General features: G+C 44.5%; 1 protein-coding gene across 1 annotated transcript; it reads right to left on the bottom strand.

The window, feature by feature from the left end:
- Positions 1-1,140: 1,140 nt before the first annotated feature.
- Positions 1,141-18,009, bottom strand: LOC118563775. Its single transcript, XM_036139669.1, has 3 exons — positions 17,587-18,009; positions 11,032-11,337; positions 1,141-1,513 (listed from the first exon to the last, which is right to left on the bottom strand). Exons 1-3 carry the CDS (start codon positions 17,780-17,782, stop codon positions 1,203-1,205), a joined length of 813 nt encoding a protein of 270 aa, XP_035995562.1. The 5' UTR covers positions 17,783-18,009; the 3' UTR covers positions 1,141-1,202.
- Positions 18,010-18,230: the final 221 nt, after the last annotated feature.

An 18,230-nucleotide genomic window follows, 5' to 3' on the forward strand; every position in this document is an offset into this window, starting at 1 on the left:
AGCAGAAGTCATCAACCAAGTAAACCTTCCCACTCCTGGTGGGAGGAGGTTGTCCAGGTGAACGTAATGATCATTCTGTCAGAACTCTGACAACAGAAGGAGTGGACCTGACATCATGTGACCTAACATCATGTGACCCGACATCATGTGACCCAGCATCATGTGTGACGGATCTATCTTGGCATCTAACACAAAAAATTCCTTAATTCAAACATTGCACCGTGTAAACAAGCTAATCAGAAAACTTAAATCAGAGAAAGTTACCCTGAGGTTTCAACACCTGGGAAACAACAAACACCTGAAATCAGGGTTCAGTGATTCCTCAATGGGAAACCTCCCGGATGGAGGTACATAAGGTGGCCTTTTCACGCTAATGGGAGAAGATGGAAAATTCTCAACCATTTGTTGGCAGTTAAAACGAATCAGAGGACTGATGGAGAGACTTTAGCACTTGCAGATGAGTTTGGTAGAGCTCTTTCTCTGGCTACACTCTATGCAGAACTCACCTTTGGTGAAGGCACATCCTGCCTATCTTCTGTGTAATGGACAACCACTCTCTGTAACTGAAAATGGTTTTGGCTAGAAATCAGCATCACCAAACAACGAACAACTCAGGGAATTAAAGAAATAATATGGACATCTACAAAATAGCGACGTGCTAACTGCTTAACAAAAGTGGGGACATCTGCACCTGGACTCCTGAGAGCCTTTGGTGAAGGTGAATGGCAACTGGAAAGACTTAGAACAAAAAAGTACACTAGTTTACTGTTCCTATCATGTTAACTTGAAAAGTTGTTACAAATTGTTCTAATCTGTTTTGTGTTCTTTAAACAAAGAGGGGAGATTGTTAATTTGCATGTAACCCACTGTGCATGTGTTAGCTGAAAAAAAGGATGTGTGGGCAGGAAAGGGTGTAAGAGAGTCTTCTTGTTATGACGGGTCCAGTTTGGTTGGTCTTGTTAATGGTCACCATTAAAGTGCAAGTCAATCACCAATGTGATTTCTGGATTATCAAAAACCAACCCTGTGAGCCTTATGTACACGTCTGCTACCTGCACTCTGCACAAAATACACTGACGGCAAAGTTTGTTTGGTAGTCAAATGTTTGAACTTGAATGACCTGCACATGCAGAAATGCAATGAACAATTCACCTATTGTTAAAGATATTATCATGAATAAAATGTGACCTATATTTATAATACTAACCTTCAACATTGAGCAGCACTTGTTTCTTAGCCAGGGTTGTTCCTGACTGTCTCCTGCAGACGGTGCAGCTGTAGGTTCCTGAGTCTCTGTCTGTGGGTTTCTTCAGGGTCAGACTGAAGTCTCCAGACTTCATCTCTGTTCTGCCTTCATACTGCCAGTGTTGTTGACTGTCTTCAGAGCGATTACTGTGGACCATCCTGCCACTGTTGTTTCTCCACGTTACTGTGACTTCTTCAGTCAGACTGACTGTAGTCTTAAAGGGCAGCAGAACAGACTCCACTCCTGAATCCACCTCCACCTTGTAGACTGAGAAAAACACAAAAGATCAGCTGCACAGACAGCAGGAGAAATCATCATTTTGATGTTCACAGTAATGGAGCCTCAGTAAAACTCCAGGAGAGAACCACCTCAGTCACAAGGAGTAACTCAGGATTTTATGACCAGGAGTTTGTAGAATGGATGCTGACAGAGTAGGAATGTGATTAAAACCTCCTTAAAATGACTCACAGAAGAAAAATAAAAGACTCACGATCATCAACATGTTCATTCATAAAGAGCAAACGCTAAATATCTTTTTCTACTTTTTAACCAACAAATGATGAACCACATCACTGCTGCCTCCTACTTGACAAGAGAGAAAAACTGATGAGTCAAATGCAGAGAAATGTTTTCAGTGACTTCATGTCAGCCTGTAATTATCGGATGGATTTGTTTAGAGGTTAGAGGAGTTGCAGAAATGTTCAGCAGGACAGTCAGGAACTCAGGATAACGAAAGTTGCGACTGTAACTACGGTTCTATGAATCCCGGATGACCGCCAGAGGTGGTGCTTAAAGCACTGAATGATCACTCTTGCGCATGCACAAGTCGAGAATTTTATACCAACATGGTCACGTGTGACCCCCAGTGACACCAGTAAGTCCATATAATTACGTGACAACCACAGCTCAGTCTCTTAATCTTCTCGCGAACAACACAATGATTCCGAGGGACCGAGCGCTCTGGCGGTCATCCGGGATTCATAGAACCGTAGTTACAGTCGTAACTTTTGTTCTATTTCATCCCTACTGACCGCCAGAGGCGGTGCTTAAAGCACTGGATGACGATTACCAAAAGAGTCCTGAGGAATCACAGAAATAAACAACCCCGAAAACACGCCCACCTCACTGGGATGACGATGTCTGCTGGGATAGGATCCCCACCAAAGGGTGAAAGTCGGCCAAGTTTACCCTGCAAAACCTTTTTATTCTGTCCCCCTAAAGAGGGGCCTTTTGGGGGGCTTTCTCATATTCAAAAACTCACCAAACTTGGCAGATGCATGGTGACTGTTTAAAAATTTTGTATTTTAAGGTCATCACAAAAATCAAAAGAAAAATGCCTCAACGGCGCCACCTAGAAATTTTCAAAGGACCCTTTGCTATTCACTTACTTCATCGTAGAGACATGAAATTTGTTACAGTTGTAGAACTCAACAAGAGGCTCAGAATTTACAATTAATGTTATAGTGCAAGTATCACAGGAAGTTGGCCATTTTAGATTGAATTTTTTAATTTTTCATGCTTACAGCATTGGTATTTGATCGAACTCGTCCTAGAGATTTTGAGTGAGCGGCTTGAAACTCGGGCAGTCAGATCATAAGGCATGGCCAATTAAAAGTTATCAAAATGGTGAGTTTTTGAACATGTTGAAGGGGCCTTAGCAGGGGTCAAAGTTCACCTATTCACAAAAAATAAAAGTGTTATATCTCCTACCCAGAAACACACAGGGGCACCAAACTTTCCATGATTGATCATCATCGGGTCTTCTACAATATCCAATCATCAAATTATGACATAATTTAGGCCACGCCCCTGACAACAGGAAGTGTCATGTTTTGCTCTAAACGGTCGCTATGTTACCCCTCTGAGCTAATCAACATGAAACTGTGTCCAGAGACAAAAGACAGGTTGGTGTGTTGTGGATTCCAGCCCCAAGTGGATTTGATGGAGAAGGTGGGCGTGGCGGCGTGGTGAAATCACCTCAAATGCGGCTGTCATACGTTTGGCTCTGAATTCCACAGTTTTGGGCCAAGCTGCTTAAAACTCACTTGGATGCATACTTATCCACCCCCCAACAGAAATCCATAACAAACTTTAGTGGGCGGGACTTTCTTTCTGTATGGCGCCACCTAGCAATTTTCAAAGGACCCTTTGCTATTCACTTACTTCATCGTAGAGTAATGAAATTTTGTACAAATGTAGATCTCTGCAAGACGCTCAGAATTTACAATTAATGTCATAGTGCAAGTATCACAGGAAGTCAGCCATTTTAGATTGAAGGTCAGATTTTGACCCCATTTTGACATTTAAGGCATTGGTATTTGATCAAACTTGTCCACCAGGTGGCAGCAAGAGACCACAAATAAACCACAAACCAATTTATCTTGGTAAGTAAGTAATCTTAACTCTTTGGTTTCCTTATATATTTAAGTTGAATAGATATACAAATCCTGCTTGAAAACTGACAAACCTACTCTTGTTCAATACATTTCAGTTTTTTATTTATATAGCACCAAATCGTGAAACATGTCATCTCAAGGCACTTTACAATGTCAAAATCAATCAGATTATACATATTAAGTCAGATTAAACAGATTAGCAAAAGAAATTCCTATATAAGGGAAACCAGTTGATTGCATCAAAGTCGTAACAAGAAGCATTCACTCCTGAAGAAGCATAGAGCCACAGGGAGAGTTGTTTGCATTGTACATAGCTTTGCAGCAATCCCTCATACTGAGCTTACCTGACTCCGCCAGATAGATTTGCTCCGCATATCCATCTGGAAACCTTCCGTTGAAGTAACTTTGGGAAGGGGCGAAAATACTGGTTAGCTGATTGGCCTATGTTGGTGATAGACGGGCCAAATGAACCAATCAGATTCGTCGTCACTCTGTTACGAGCAACGACGAAAACACAACCACAAGCCAAGCTACTCTTGCTGCTGCAGGTAAAGGCTCGTTAGCTCAGCAAATAAATACTCTGTAATTGCGATAAAACTTGCTCGATAGCCACGCTAACGCTAGTTTCATCGGCTGAAACCGCCATGTTGTTTAGACTGAACTGACGTGCTTCCCGTTGCGTCACACCTCAACCCGCCTCAAAGCCAACGCTGATTGGACGTTCGTTTGGTGAACGGCTCCAAATTTTCTTTAACGGAGAGTAACCAGACTGATCTGCGAGTGAAACCTTGAAATCTTGCGAGATCAGGATGGTCTCACGAGGCTAATACTGAGCAAGCATGAAGTGAAAGCAGAAAGAATAACTCCCCATTAACGGGAAGGAAAAACCTCCAGCAGAACCGGGCTCAGTGTGAACCGTCATCTGCCTTGACCGACTGGGGGTTACAAAAGACAGAGAAGAGACACAACAAGACAGACAAAAAAGCACAGAAGCACACATTGATCCAGTAATCTGTTCTACATTAGATGGTAGTAGCGGGTGATCTGTCTTCCCTGGATGAAGCCACAGCTAACAGAACGCCAGACCAGTTGTACCTACTATGAAGAAAAAAGAGAAAAAACAAAAAGTTAAAAGCTGAAATGACAACAGTCATGCAAAATTCAAGAACAATGGACCCTGATGTCCTCCAGTAGTCTAAGCCCATAGCAGCATAACTATAGAGGTAGCTCAGGGTAACATGAGCCACTCTAACTATAAGCTTTGTCAAAAAGGAAAGTCCCAAGAGCCAGCTTCTAGTCGAGGAGTTCAAGTATCTTGGGGTCTTGTTCACGAATGAGGGGAAGATGGAGCGGGAGATCGATAGGCGGATTGGTGCAGCGTCTGCTGTGAAGTGGGCGCTGTACCGTTCCGTTGTGGTGAAGAGAGAGCTGAGGCAAAAGGCGAAGCTCACGATTTACCTACGTTCCTACCCTCATCTATGGTCATAAGTCGTGACCGAAAGAACGAGATCCCGGATACAAGTGGCCGAACTGAGTTTTCTCCATATTGTGTCTGAGCTCTCCCTTAGGGATAAGGTGAGGAGCTCAGTCATCCGGGGAGGACTCAGAGTACAGCCGCTGCTCCTTCAAGTCGAGAGGAGCCAGTTGAGGTGGCTCGGGCAGCTGGTCAGGATGCCTCCTGGACGCCTCCCTGGTGAGGTGTTCCGGGCACGTCCCACCGGGAGGAGGCCCAGGGGAAGACCCAGGACACGCTGGACCCACCCAGGACACGCCTTGGGATTCCCCCAGAGGAGGTGCCCCAAGTGGCTGGGGAGAGGGACGTCTGGGCCTCCCTACTGAAGCTGCTACCCCCACAACCCGACCCAGGATAAGCGGAAGACGATGGATAGATGGATGGAAAAAGGAAAGTTAAAAGATCTGCCTCTCATTCTGCTTTTAGAGACTTTAAGAACTACCAGAAGACCTGCAGTCTGAGAGTGAAGTGGTCTGTTAGGAATTACGAAGATTTGTACACAACATACATATGTGGAATATTGCTAACGTGTTACTTTAGCAATATTCCAATTGCTAAAGTGTTACTTTTACATTATTACTTTTGGGTGTGTATCCACCAATTTAGATGTCAAACTTTCATAAAAGCTGTCATAATGCAAGAAACAAAACCCTTAAACACATTAAATAACAATTAACTTTAAAGAGCTAAAAAGGTTTTGTTAACTTTTGACATAAAGCTGGATTAACAGCTAGTAAGATACCTTTGATTAAATTGGTATACTAATGTTTAAACTAGGGGTGTCAAACGTACGGCCCGCGGGCCGAATTCGGCCCGCTGAACGCTTTAGTCCGATCCAGTGGCCCAATGCATTTTCATTATTCAACGGCTGTATCTCCTCGCTGCATAGACCGATCTTTACCAGATTTTTTGTGAGTCGTGGGGGAGTGCTGCCCAAAGCGTTCGTGTGAATCGCCCGGTGGACGGGCGGGAAAAATGCGTGACAACTTCTGCGGTGGCTGGCAACCGGTGGTGCGCGAACCCCCGTGGTGGCCAATAGGCCAGAGCGGCGCTTGGCTGCGAGGGCCGATCATCACCGCTTGCGGTTATAATTTTTTAATTTCTTTTTTTATTAGCAAAAATGTTTCCCAGTTGTGGTTAGGGAATTAAGAATATATACACCATTACTTAAGGTACATAAACCCCAGCTATGAACACGTTTAGGAGTATAGAAACTTATTTTATTTCGAATATTCTTTGGGGTTTTTTTTATCATCTATTTGATTTGCATATGTATTTGTGTATTTTGTACTTAATAAATGCATTTTAAAAATTATGCCTTGGCTTTGTTATGTGTTCTTTGTTCTATTCCCTATTCGGTTTTTGAAAAAAATAAACAATGCGGGTAATTTAATGACGGGGTCTTCTCTTGTTTATGATTTGTACACCAGAGGGCGCTAAACTCTTAATATATAGTTTTGACTTTCTAATAAAACACATTTTTAGTACAAGATTATTTGTATAACAAAATTCACCTTATAATTAAGGATGAAAATATTTTTTTCCAGTCCTGTTTGAACAAATAATAAAACTTATAGAGTGTATTCAGACAATACAGACAAACGTTGCGCAATAATGTATTCCCGGACTTCTGAGCACATCCGATGATGATGCCAAGCAATACAATGGAGACAATGTAAAACGCATCAATTTCTTTCAGAAAAATCTTAAATATTTTCTATACAATATAGTTAAGCATTCTTTAATGATTTTAAGTATAGAAATAAGTATTTTCAGTACTGTGATTACATTATTTTTTGGCAACCCGGAAGTTATTCTGTTCGCGCGTGCGCAAATAAGCTGATGGTACGGATCGGGTAGTGACAGGCGTTTTTCCTAAATCACCATGGCCGCAGGAAGTGGAGGTGCTGGGGGTGCTGCAGCACCCTCTAGTGGCAAGAGGTCAATTTTTAAAAAAATTATTAAAAATACTTTGCACAATTTATAAATTTCTTAAGAATATTTTTGGAAATTATTTTGACTTTTTTATTTTACTATTACATGTATTTGGATTGTAATTTAATTATTTTGAGGCCTAATCAGTACAAGTTCATGGCAAGTTGTCATGGCAACGTCAAGCAAGCTAGTGGTTGCCGAGTAAAGAGGTATCCTGCTCGCGGCAGCAGACTAGTAATGGGCCGTGGGCCAGAATCTGTAGGGCATACATTGACCTGCGAACTGATTATGTCTGAGTGTATATGACAATAAAGTAGTGAATCTAATCTATTTATTTATTTTTAGTTGTATTTTAAATAGGCCTATAGGCTCATAGGTCTTTAGTCCAAAAAAACAAAACAAAAAAAAATTCACAGCACCCCCTGTTCAAAATTATTTCCAGCGGACCTGTAAATCACTGAAGAATATTGTTGAATCAAGTCCAATTAACCTAGACGAAGGATTCCATTGGGTGGTTTCTGGCAACCAGTCGATGGTGAGTCGTTTATTTCATGTCGTTTGTTTTATATTATATTAGCAATGCGGTGGCGACACGCCCGCTTAAAATCTATGTATTGGCATCTTAAAAATGGTCTTATAGCTTAAAAGATCATTCTTTTTGTTGATTTTGCGGCCGAATAGAAGAAATGTTCTCAAAGCAATAAATAAGCCTTTTGTTTTTTCAAAATTTTGTCCTTTAAGGATAATTTTAAGTTACTGTTCATTAAATCGGTCAATGGTCTATTGAACTCTGGAATAGGTTCATTCCTTTAGAGTTGAGCAACAAAAGGAATATAGCTATTTTTTTTATGAATGTTTAGTTGTTTTGGATGGCAGTTTAACCCTGCTCAAATGCTAATTTTGTTTTTATTTACAGGGCAGTCAAAAGTAGCCGGTCACTGGCGGCAAATCGCTGTCTATAGCAGCTTTTGCCGCCGCCAACTTTTCCCTGATTATATAATGGAGCGTTCTGGTTGAGCGCAAGAACCAATCCGAGCTTAACTCTGAAAAACTCTTCTAGCGCGACGCTCGCGGAAAAACAGCCAAGCCAGTGCCCAGCACAGCTGTATGGCAATCCGTAAGGGCCAATAATCGTCGGTACAATAACGCGCGGTACCAACCCGTATTTTAAGTGAGCGCGCGTTTTTTACGTCACCGCGCGTTTCCAGCCAGAACGCGCGGTGACGTAAAAAACGCGCGCTCACGTAAAATACGGGTTGGAACCGCGCGTTATTGTACGGATGATTATTAGCCCTTACGGATTGCCATAGTACTGAGAGCGCAAGCAGAGAAGGAACTGACCGGTTTTGAGCGCTCATGTTGTCTAACTGCGTGCTCGGAAGTTAGTAAATTGTCGTATATTCACCTAATCTGATCTGTTTTATGCAAATTTGTTCAATACCTTGTTAAAAGATGATGATAACATGTGAATTTTTTTTAGGAATAATAAAAAAAACAAAGGTTGATTTTGAAGAATTGATCATTCACTTTTTTGCTTTTTATTCAATTTAAAACATGCACTCTGACTCTATTCTTTACATAATCACCTGTCTTGAAAGCTTCCAAAATACATCAGGGACACTATCAAAATTCTCCCCTCTGGGCTCGGGCACCGGCATAAGTGCACCCTCCTACTTAATAGTGTGCGGCCTGCTACTGTAAAAAAGTTTGACTGCCCTGTATTTATGACCTTGTTTAGGACAGGGTTTTTTTTTTTTCACCCCCTGTTCCGACCAAGGATGATCACCGCAGCTGTGCAGTAGAACCAAGCTATTTCATTTTCCCGGACCTATTGCCATGAATCATAGACTAAAAAAAAGATTCGGATCATTGATTGATGGACCATTAATCATATTGCAAACAAAAGGACTTATTGAATACAATAAGTCAAACTTACTACTTGTCTGTTGGTATTTATTCACACACAAGCTTCTCAGTCGGACCTTTCTGTCTTCCTTTTACCATATTTGGCCACAGTCAGGCGCCTAGCCTTAATAAGCATTAAAATCGCAACAAAATCGGAACAGCAGCACTGAGCTTCAGATGTGGAACATTGATTTTAAATAATTCCTTAATTTGTATCTGTTTGATGTATTTTGTCATGCAGGACAGTGTTTTTAAGTCCCAAAAACTGTGAATAAATATTTTTCAACATTTTACAATCACTGTGATCAGTTCCTATGCAAAGTGCACTTAAATAAATGTTTAACTGAGTAAAGGTATTGTTGAAATAGCACATATCTTTCTTAAACTCTGAGGTTATTCATAATAAATTTTGTAAAAGGGAAATTCGTTTAATATAAAAATCAACAAGTCCACTGTTATTAGTTCTATTCAATCTTGCAATGAGTTTACTTGTTTGGCCCCCTTAAGATCAGAATAAGCTGTATGCGGCCCCTAAACCAAAATGAGTTTGACACCCCTGTATTAAACTCACTCTTCATCAACCTAAAACGCCTGGTTAGACGACTTCAACATTATCCTAGAGAGATAAAAAGTCTGACATTCTGTAATCTATCTGCCCTTTCATCTGCATGGTGGTTTTTATCCATCCTGTGTCTCGGCTCTTTCTCTGGTTTCTCTGCTCCTCTTGTTAACGCTGACAGCAACACCTGCTGCTGATGTTTATAGGAAGCTGGTTTTACCTGTGATCCTCCTGAAATCAGTGTGTGTGGACCATCCAGTGGTCCTTGTTTACCTGCCTCTTCCTGACCCAGTTTGCTCTGTGGATTTCTGCCTGCTTTGCCTCTCCTCTGTCCGTCTCTCCTGTTCTCTGATCCTGAACACCAGACCTCCTGACTGTCACCTGGCTTAGCCTGATTGCCTTGCCCACTGGTTACCTCTACCTGGTTACCCCCGGCCTGTCTTCTGACCAAGTCTGCCTGCCAAGCCCTCTGGTAGTTCTGCCCACCTCTGACCCACTGTGTTTAACCCAACACTGTATCTCAGATTTCTCTCTGGCTTCAGCCCTGGCTACAAGCTCCTTCTGGCAGAGCTTGACTACATAAGCATCGAGCAAGTGGAGACCTGAGACACACAGATCAGATCCACAACAACCTCTCAGCTTCTGAGAAAATTGGAGGCTTTTATTCAGTGGTTTCCATCTTCCACTGAGTTGATTACTCCTGATTACGTTTCAGCTAGTTCCCTGCCGTTTTATATTAATAAAACATATTAACACCTTTTATATTAATAAAACCGTTAAAACTACTCCTATGTTTCGGCTGAATTGTTGGGTCAATTACTTATTCAAGATGAAATCATAAGTGCGTTGTGCAGTTAATTGAATAACATTTTTTAAATATTCAATCAAAACACCATCAGTTTGTCCTGTGAATATCTCTCCAAGTTTGTGATGATATTTGAACAATTAATGAAGGAACGGTGGAGCTCTGGCCTCCTCAAACAACACTGCACACATGGAATATATTAGTGACAACTTCTCTTCAAATTATGAGTTAATTTACTAACAGAAATGAATTCAGATTAAAGTGAAACCTAACTAAAACACCTAGGATAAAATAAATATTAAATAAACTAAAGAACAGTGAACACATAGATGTGAAAGAACAAATAAAAATGGTTGAAAACCATAAAAATTAGCAAATGATTTTAAAGTTCAGTGAAGATGTTTATGTTTTAGAACCAAAGTTAACCTTAAATAAATTGGGATTAGGTTAAATCCGCTTCAAGTCATTCCTAGAGCCTGACCAACAGAGCTGTAATTGTGTTTTCTATTCAATGTTCATATTTCTCATGGCTGTGAGGCTATAGAATAAAGATTATATTTCTGTAACATTTGTACTTGATCTAACCTTAATATTAACGATTCAAAATCAACACTCTTCTAGTTTTACTAAACCTATAATGAATCAAATGTGACCTATATTTATAATACTGACCTTCAACATTGAGCAGCACTTGTTTCTTAGCCAGGATTGTTCCTGACTGTCTGCTGCAGATGGTGCAGCTGTAGGTTCCTGAGTCTCTGACTGTGGGGTTCTTCAGGGTCAGACTGAAGTCTCCAGACTTCATCTCTGTTCTGTCTTCATACTGCCAGTGTTGTTGATCGTCTTCAGAGCGATTACTGTGGACCATCCTGCCACTGTTGTTTCTCCATGTTACTGTGACTTCTCCAGTCAGACTGACTGTAGTCTTAAAGGGCAGCAGAACAGACTCCACTCCTGAATCCACCTCCACCTTGTAGACTGAGTAAAACACAAAAGATCAGCTGCACAGACAGCAGGAGAAATGATCATGTTGATGTTCACAGTAATGGAGCCTCAGTAAAACTCCAGGAGAGAACCAACTCAGTCACAAGGAGGAACTCAGGATTTTATGACCAGGAGTTTCTAGAATGGATGCTGATAGAGCAGGAATGGGATCAAAACCTCCTTTAAACGACATACAGAAGAATATATATACACATACAGTGGGGGAAATAAGTATTTGACCCCTTGCTGATTTTGCAGGTTTGCCCACTTACAAAGAAGATAAGATAATTTTTATTGATCTCACAATGGAGAAATTCACTTGTCCCATCGGCTCAATAGTCAAAAGTCAGAAGAAGGAGTTAAATACAGTTATACAGCTATATACAATTCTATACAATCCTTTGTATAAGTGGGTTATTGCACATATGTTATAATACACTTTGTACAGGATTATTGCACGGGATAAAACACCTTGTTTAAATAGGTTATTGCGCATCTGTTGTTATACACTTTATACATGATTATTGCACAGACTTATTGCACAGAATGCAACAATCTATAATTTTAATCATATGTACATTCTAACAACAACAACTGGCTGTGTTGGTTAACGCGGCTCTGCAACATTGCGTGGACATCGGGGGCAGTTCCCCTGGATTGGCAGACTGGGGTGGTGGTCCCCCTTTTTAAAAAGGGGGACCGGAGGGTGTGTTCCAACTACAGGGGAATCACACTCTTAAGCCTCCCTGGTAAGGTCTATTCAGGGGTTCTGGAAAGGAGGGTCCGTCGGATAGTCGAATCTCGGATTCAGGAAGAGCAGTGTGGTTTTCGTCCTGGCCGTGGAACACTGGACCAGCTCTATACCCTCAGCAGGATTCTGGAGGGGGCATGGGAGTTTGCCCAACCAGTCTACATGTGCTTTGTGGACCTGGAGAAGGCATTCGACCGTGTCCCCCGAGGGATCCTGTGGGGGGTACTCCGGGAGTATGGAGTACCGGGCCCTTTAATAAGGGCTGTCAGGTCTCTGTACGACCGGTGTCAGAGTCTGGTTCGCATTGCCGGCAGTAAGTCGGACTCGTTTCCGGCGAGAGTTGGACTCTGCCAAGGCTGCCCTTTGTCACCGATTCTGTTCATAACTTTTATGGACAGAATTTCTAGGCGCAGCCAAGGTGTTGAGGGGATCCGTTTTGGTGGCCTTAGGATTGCGTCTCTGCTATTCGCGGATGACGTGGTCCTATTGGCTTCATCAGGGCGTGATCTACAGCTCTCACTGGAGCGGTTCGCAGCCGAGTGCAAAGCGGCCGGGATGAAAATCAGTGCCTCCAAATCCGAGACCATGGTCTTGAACCGGAAAAGGGTAGAGTGCCTTCTCCGGGTTGGGGAGGATGTGCTGCCCCTAGTGGAGGAGTTCAAGTATCTTGGGGTCTTGTTCACGAATGAGGGGAGGATGGAGCGGGAGATCGACATCGGATTGATGCAGCGTCTGCTGTGAAGCGGGCGCTGTACCGATCCGTTGTGGTGAAGAGAGAGCTGGACACGCTGGAGGGACTATGTCTCCCAGCTGGCCTGGGAACGCCTTGGGGTTCCTCCTGAGGAGCTGGCCCAAGTGGCCGGGGAGAGGTGGGTGTGCACACTTAAGAAAATGTTGGTTCATACCGAAACCTCAGATTCTATGAATATAGGCGTCGCCCTTTAAGGCTCTCATTAGTGGGGTTATCACTGAAAACTTTAGTCCACGCCCACCTGCTGTGTGGGCTTCACTCTGGTCAGTATAAATAACGGTCAGATTTTTCTTCAGCCATTTAGGAACCAGTGAGGCAGAGAAATTAAATGGCTACGCCTAAATTCATAGAATCTGCGGTTACAGTAACCAACGTTCTGTTTCATATCGGCTTCACCCTTTAAGGCTCTCGCTAGTAGATTAAAGGTGAAGCAGGATGAGGTCCATGCCTCACTGGGTCCAACAAAACCACAAGCCTGAACCACCTGTTCTCACAAGGAGCTTCACCTCAGCCTCCAGTGCAGCTGAACCACCGAGAGGAGAAACCTCTCTGTTCAGGACGGAGGCTGAATGACAGACCTGAGTCTGTGAACAGTGAAGACGAAGGTTATAAACTGTAACAGTAATGATGAGTAGAACAGGCCAGAGGCTCACAGAGGTAACAATCTTCAGTCATTAAGTTGTCATCCCCTCTTTTGTGGTTGGTGCACACCACAACAAAGACTAGAAACTCTGGTCTGGTCAGAGGTTGAGACCAAACCTGCTGCTGATGACGAAGAGGACAAGTTACAAACTGTAACCGTCTAGCATTTAACAGAACAGAAGAACAACCACTGAGAACCGAAAGGAAACCATTAGAAACTGAACCGTGATGCTGCAATATAACCATGCTGCTCATTTCTGTCTCCATGATTTCTGGTCACAGAGAGAATAACTGAAGAGCAACACAAATAATATTAGTCACCAACTGAATAAACCTTCCCACTCCAGGTGGGAGGAGGTTGTCCAGGTGAGCGTAACAATCATTGTGTCAGAGCTCTGAGGACAGAAGGAGTCATGGAGAAAACTAAAACATCACGCAGGTAAAACCTGATAAATGAGCACAGAGATGACCAGGAAGCTGCTGTGCAGATGTCCTCCACACTCATTCCTCCATGCAGCGCTGTGGAGGAGGAGATCCGTCTGGTGGAGTGAGCTCTGAGCTTCTCTGGAGGCTCCAACCCAGAGGAAGTATAGGCCTGAGAAATAGCCTCACACAGCCAGTGTGACAGGCGCTGTGCAGACAAAGGCTGTCCTGCAGAGTTGTCTCTGTAATGCACCAACATGCGCTATGGGCGGCGCAGTGCAGCCGTGGACAGAGGAGATGGTACGTGACTTCCTCCTCAGAGCTGTGAGGAGGAGGATAGAAACCATCCAGAGTTATCACCCTCCACCTGAAAGAGCTTGTGATGCTCTTTGGTGTGAAAGCAGGATTAGGAAGCAGCAGAGCTGAGCTGCCGTCCCCCTGTACGCTGAGACAGGAAGGAGCAACAGAGATGGCGGACAGATCACTAACTCTCTTTACAGACGTCAGAGCTAACAGCAGAGCTGTTTTCAATGACAAGAGTTTCACTGGAGCCTGATCTAAGGGCTCAAACGGTGCTTTAACCAGAGCGAGCAGGACCAGCGCTAAATCCCACTGAGGAACCAGAGGACGTGACACGGGTCTGTGTCTGCGAACACCTCTCAGGAAGCGCTTTGTCAGAGGATGGTCTAAGAATGTTCTGTCACCAAAACCCTCATGACAAGATAAAATAGCCGCAGCATAAGTCTTAATTGTGCTGAGGGCTAAATTTCTGTCCATGAGCTGCTGGAGAAACGTCAGTATGCCAGAGGACATGAGATGGATCCACGCCTTTCTCCACACACCAGCGCTCAAAAGCTTTCCATTCTGACGCATATAGCTCTGTTGTAGAGGCAGCCTGTGCTCCCTGAATGGTGCGCATGACTTCTTGCTGAAGGCCGAGCCTCTCTAACCGCTCCGGTTCAGCGGCCAGGCCCAGAGATGCTGGCCTATTTCCAGGTAGCTCCTGATCGCTCCTCCTGACTGGAGGAGCTCATCCTTCCTCCACAGCAGCTGCCACAGGCGGCCTGACAGCAACTGCTGCAGGTTGGGGAACTATGAAGCACCTGTGCGCTCAGGGGCTGTGAGAATTACAGGAAGCTGTTCGCCGCCAACCCGGTCCATGAGCCGCAGTATCAGTGGAACCAGAGGGAAGACGTAAAGGAGCGTCTGTGGCCACAGATGAGCGAAGGCGTCCACTCCTAGAGGAGGATCCTCCTTCGGGCTCAGGGAGAACCTCTGTTCAGGACAGCGGGGATGTAAACTGCTCTGATGGAGAGCAGGTTGGTGCGTTTCCAGCACAGCAGCCGTCTGGTGACGTTCAGCAGCTGAGCTGAGCCACGGCCCCTTGTTGGTTTATGTACGCCGCTGCGACCCTGTTGTTGGTGTGGATCAGAGCCTGCTGGTCCTGCAGCAGAGGAGCAAAATGCTGAGTCAGCTTCAGCATCCCCTGTGAACACTGGGATGTGTGACGTAGGTCTGCTGAGGGGAACTCCCTCTGACAGAGTGTGGGGGGGGGGGGTTCCCCAGTGGGCCAGGTCAGCTCCCACTGACGGAGGAACTGCAATCATCTGCCTCCTCTGGCGCACAAGGTTTATACGCAGGCGGGTGAACCATCTCTGCAGGCACCTCATATGAAGCAGACCCAGCAGTACCACCAGGTGAACTGCTGACATCATCCCCAGCGTGACGGAGAAAGCTGTCACTGTGCGGAGCGTCACTGACAGCGCGTCTGCTCTGGGCTATGAGAGTTTAGCTCCACCAACAGATAAACTAGCAGCTGGGACAGGAGAGCAGAACTTTTTACCAGTTTATGGAGAAGCCCAGTTCTGTCAGGTGTGGCCAGAGCTCTGGTCTGCACCGCTGCTTCCTCTCTGGACCGAGCTAACAAGAGCAGGTTGTCCAGATAAAAGAGGATCCTCATTGTGGAATCAGAGAGGAACCGAACAGCAGACGATTGTACTGATAGGGAATCCTCTGGAAGGAGAAGCGCAGATACTTCCTGTGTTTCAGGATGAAGGGAACATGGAAGTAGTCCTTCAGATCTATGGAGGTGAACCAGTCGTGCTGGTGAATGTTCTCCAGCAGCTGTCTGATTGTCAGCATGTGGAACCGTCTCTCCACGATGGTCTTGTTGAACAGGGACAGATCGAGGATGGGTCTCATTCCTCCCGTTCTTTTTGGGACCAGGAATTAACGGGAGTAGAACCCCGTATTTTCCTCCCCGTGAGGAACACTGGAAATTACGTCTTTATCCAGGAGTTCCCACAGTTCTGACAGGAGCGCAGCGCTCTGCTTTGGAGACGCTAGAACCGTGTCCTAGATGCCTCTGAACCGTGGGGGGTGAGACAGGAACTGCAGCGTGTAGCCTCTGCTGATCAGTCTGTCCATCCACCTGTACAGGGAACTCTGGCCACTCTGCAGCTCTGAGAGCAGACAAGCATTGATCTGTTCAGGGTTCTGCGGGGCAGCAGGGCCGTGCTGAGAGGAAGTGTGGAGAACACGTCGCTTCACAGCAGGCTGCTGTGATGACAGCCAGATTTCTCTGCTCCCACTGAGTGATGAGTGAGGAGGAGAGAAGGAGACATCAGCAGAGAGCTTGGTGGGCTCTGATTAAACGCGGAGAGCTTCTCTGTGCTCAGTCTGCTCGAAATGAGCAGCTCCACCTGACGTAACACCACCAAACACATCAGTGTGGGTAATACATAATTTACCAGCTGGCACAGAGAGAGAGTTTCCTCTGCTCCCACGGTGCAGAGTGAGGAAGACGAGCTGCAGCGTCAGAGAGCTTCTCTGGGCTCAGGACGCCCAGGGATTGTCTCGGTTGGAGTGGGAGAGACACTTGGCTCAGGACGCGTGAGGAAACGGTGCGTCTGAAATGAAAGTTTAGAGGCTACCGGCTCACCATGGGGGAAGAATGTGTTTGAAGCTGCTGTGAGATCAGCCGATCTCACTGCAAGACTGGAATCTGCTGGGATTCTGCCCTCAGATTAAAGTTCATGTTTTATTTCAGATTCAAAATCACACACATTCCCCCCAAGAAGTCACTCCTCGGGCTGTCTCCTCTGTCTTCTCTGCTGATGACACTCTGGGAAGGGCTGCTGGTGCCAAGAGGAGGAGGAGGATGGCAGAGTCTAGGATCCGTGGAGCACCTGAACTCCAGCCGCCAGACAAGCGAGGGACGCGAGACCTAACATCATGTGACCCGACATCATGTGTGACGGATCTCCCGGATGGAGATCCTTATGGAGGTACATAAAGTGGACATTTTATCACGCTGATGGGAGAAGATGGAAAATTCTCAACCATTTGTTGGCAGTTAAAACGAATCAGAGGAGTGGTGTGAAGTACGCTAGCTGGAGAAACTTTAGCACTTGCAGATGGGATTGATAGTGTTGATAGTGTAGTGTTTGATGGTGCAAGTCAATCACCAATGTGATTTCTGGATTATCAAAAACCAACGCCTGTGAGCCTTATGTTCACGTCTCCTACCTGCGCTCAATACACTGACGGCAAAGTTTGTTTGGTTGCCAAATGTTTGAACTTGAATGACCTGCACATGCAGAAATGCAATGAACAATTCACTTATTGTTAAAGATATTATCATGAATAAAATGTGACCTATATTTATAATACTGACCTTTGACCTTGAGCAGCACTTGTTTCTTAGCCAGGATTGTTCCTGACTTGTCATCATAGACGGTGCAGCTGTAGGTTCCTGAGTCTCTGACTGTGGGGTTCTTCAGGGTCAGACTGAAGTCTCCAGACTTCATCTCTGTTCTGTCTTCATACTGCCAGTGTTGTTGATCGTCTTCAGAGCGATTACTGTGGACCATCCTGCCACTGTTGTTTCTCCACGTTACTGTGACACCTCCAGTCAGACTGACTGTAGTTTTAAAGGGCAGCAGAACAGACTCCACTCCTGAATCCACCTCCACCTTGTAGACTGAGAAAAACACAAAAGATCAGCTGCACAGACAGCAGGAGAAATGATCATGTTGATGTTCACAGTAATGGAGCCTCAGTAAAACTCCAGGAGAGAACCACCTCAGTCACAAGGAGTAACTCAGGATTTTATGACCATGAGTTTGTAGAATGGATGCTGAGAGAGCAGGAATGGGATCAAAGCCTCCTTTAAACGACTCACAGAGGAAAAGACTCACGTTCATCAACATGTTTATCCATAAAGAGAAAACGCTAAATATCTTTTTCTACTTTTTAACCAACAGATGATGAACCACATCACTGCTGCCTCCTACTTGACAGGAGAGAAAAACTGATGAG

This window comes from Fundulus heteroclitus, chromosome 7 (assembly GCF_011125445.2).
Source record: "Fundulus heteroclitus isolate FHET01 chromosome 7, MU-UCD_Fhet_4.1, whole genome shotgun sequence".
Lineage (NCBI taxonomy): Eukaryota > Metazoa > Chordata > Actinopteri > Cyprinodontiformes > Fundulidae > Fundulus > Fundulus heteroclitus.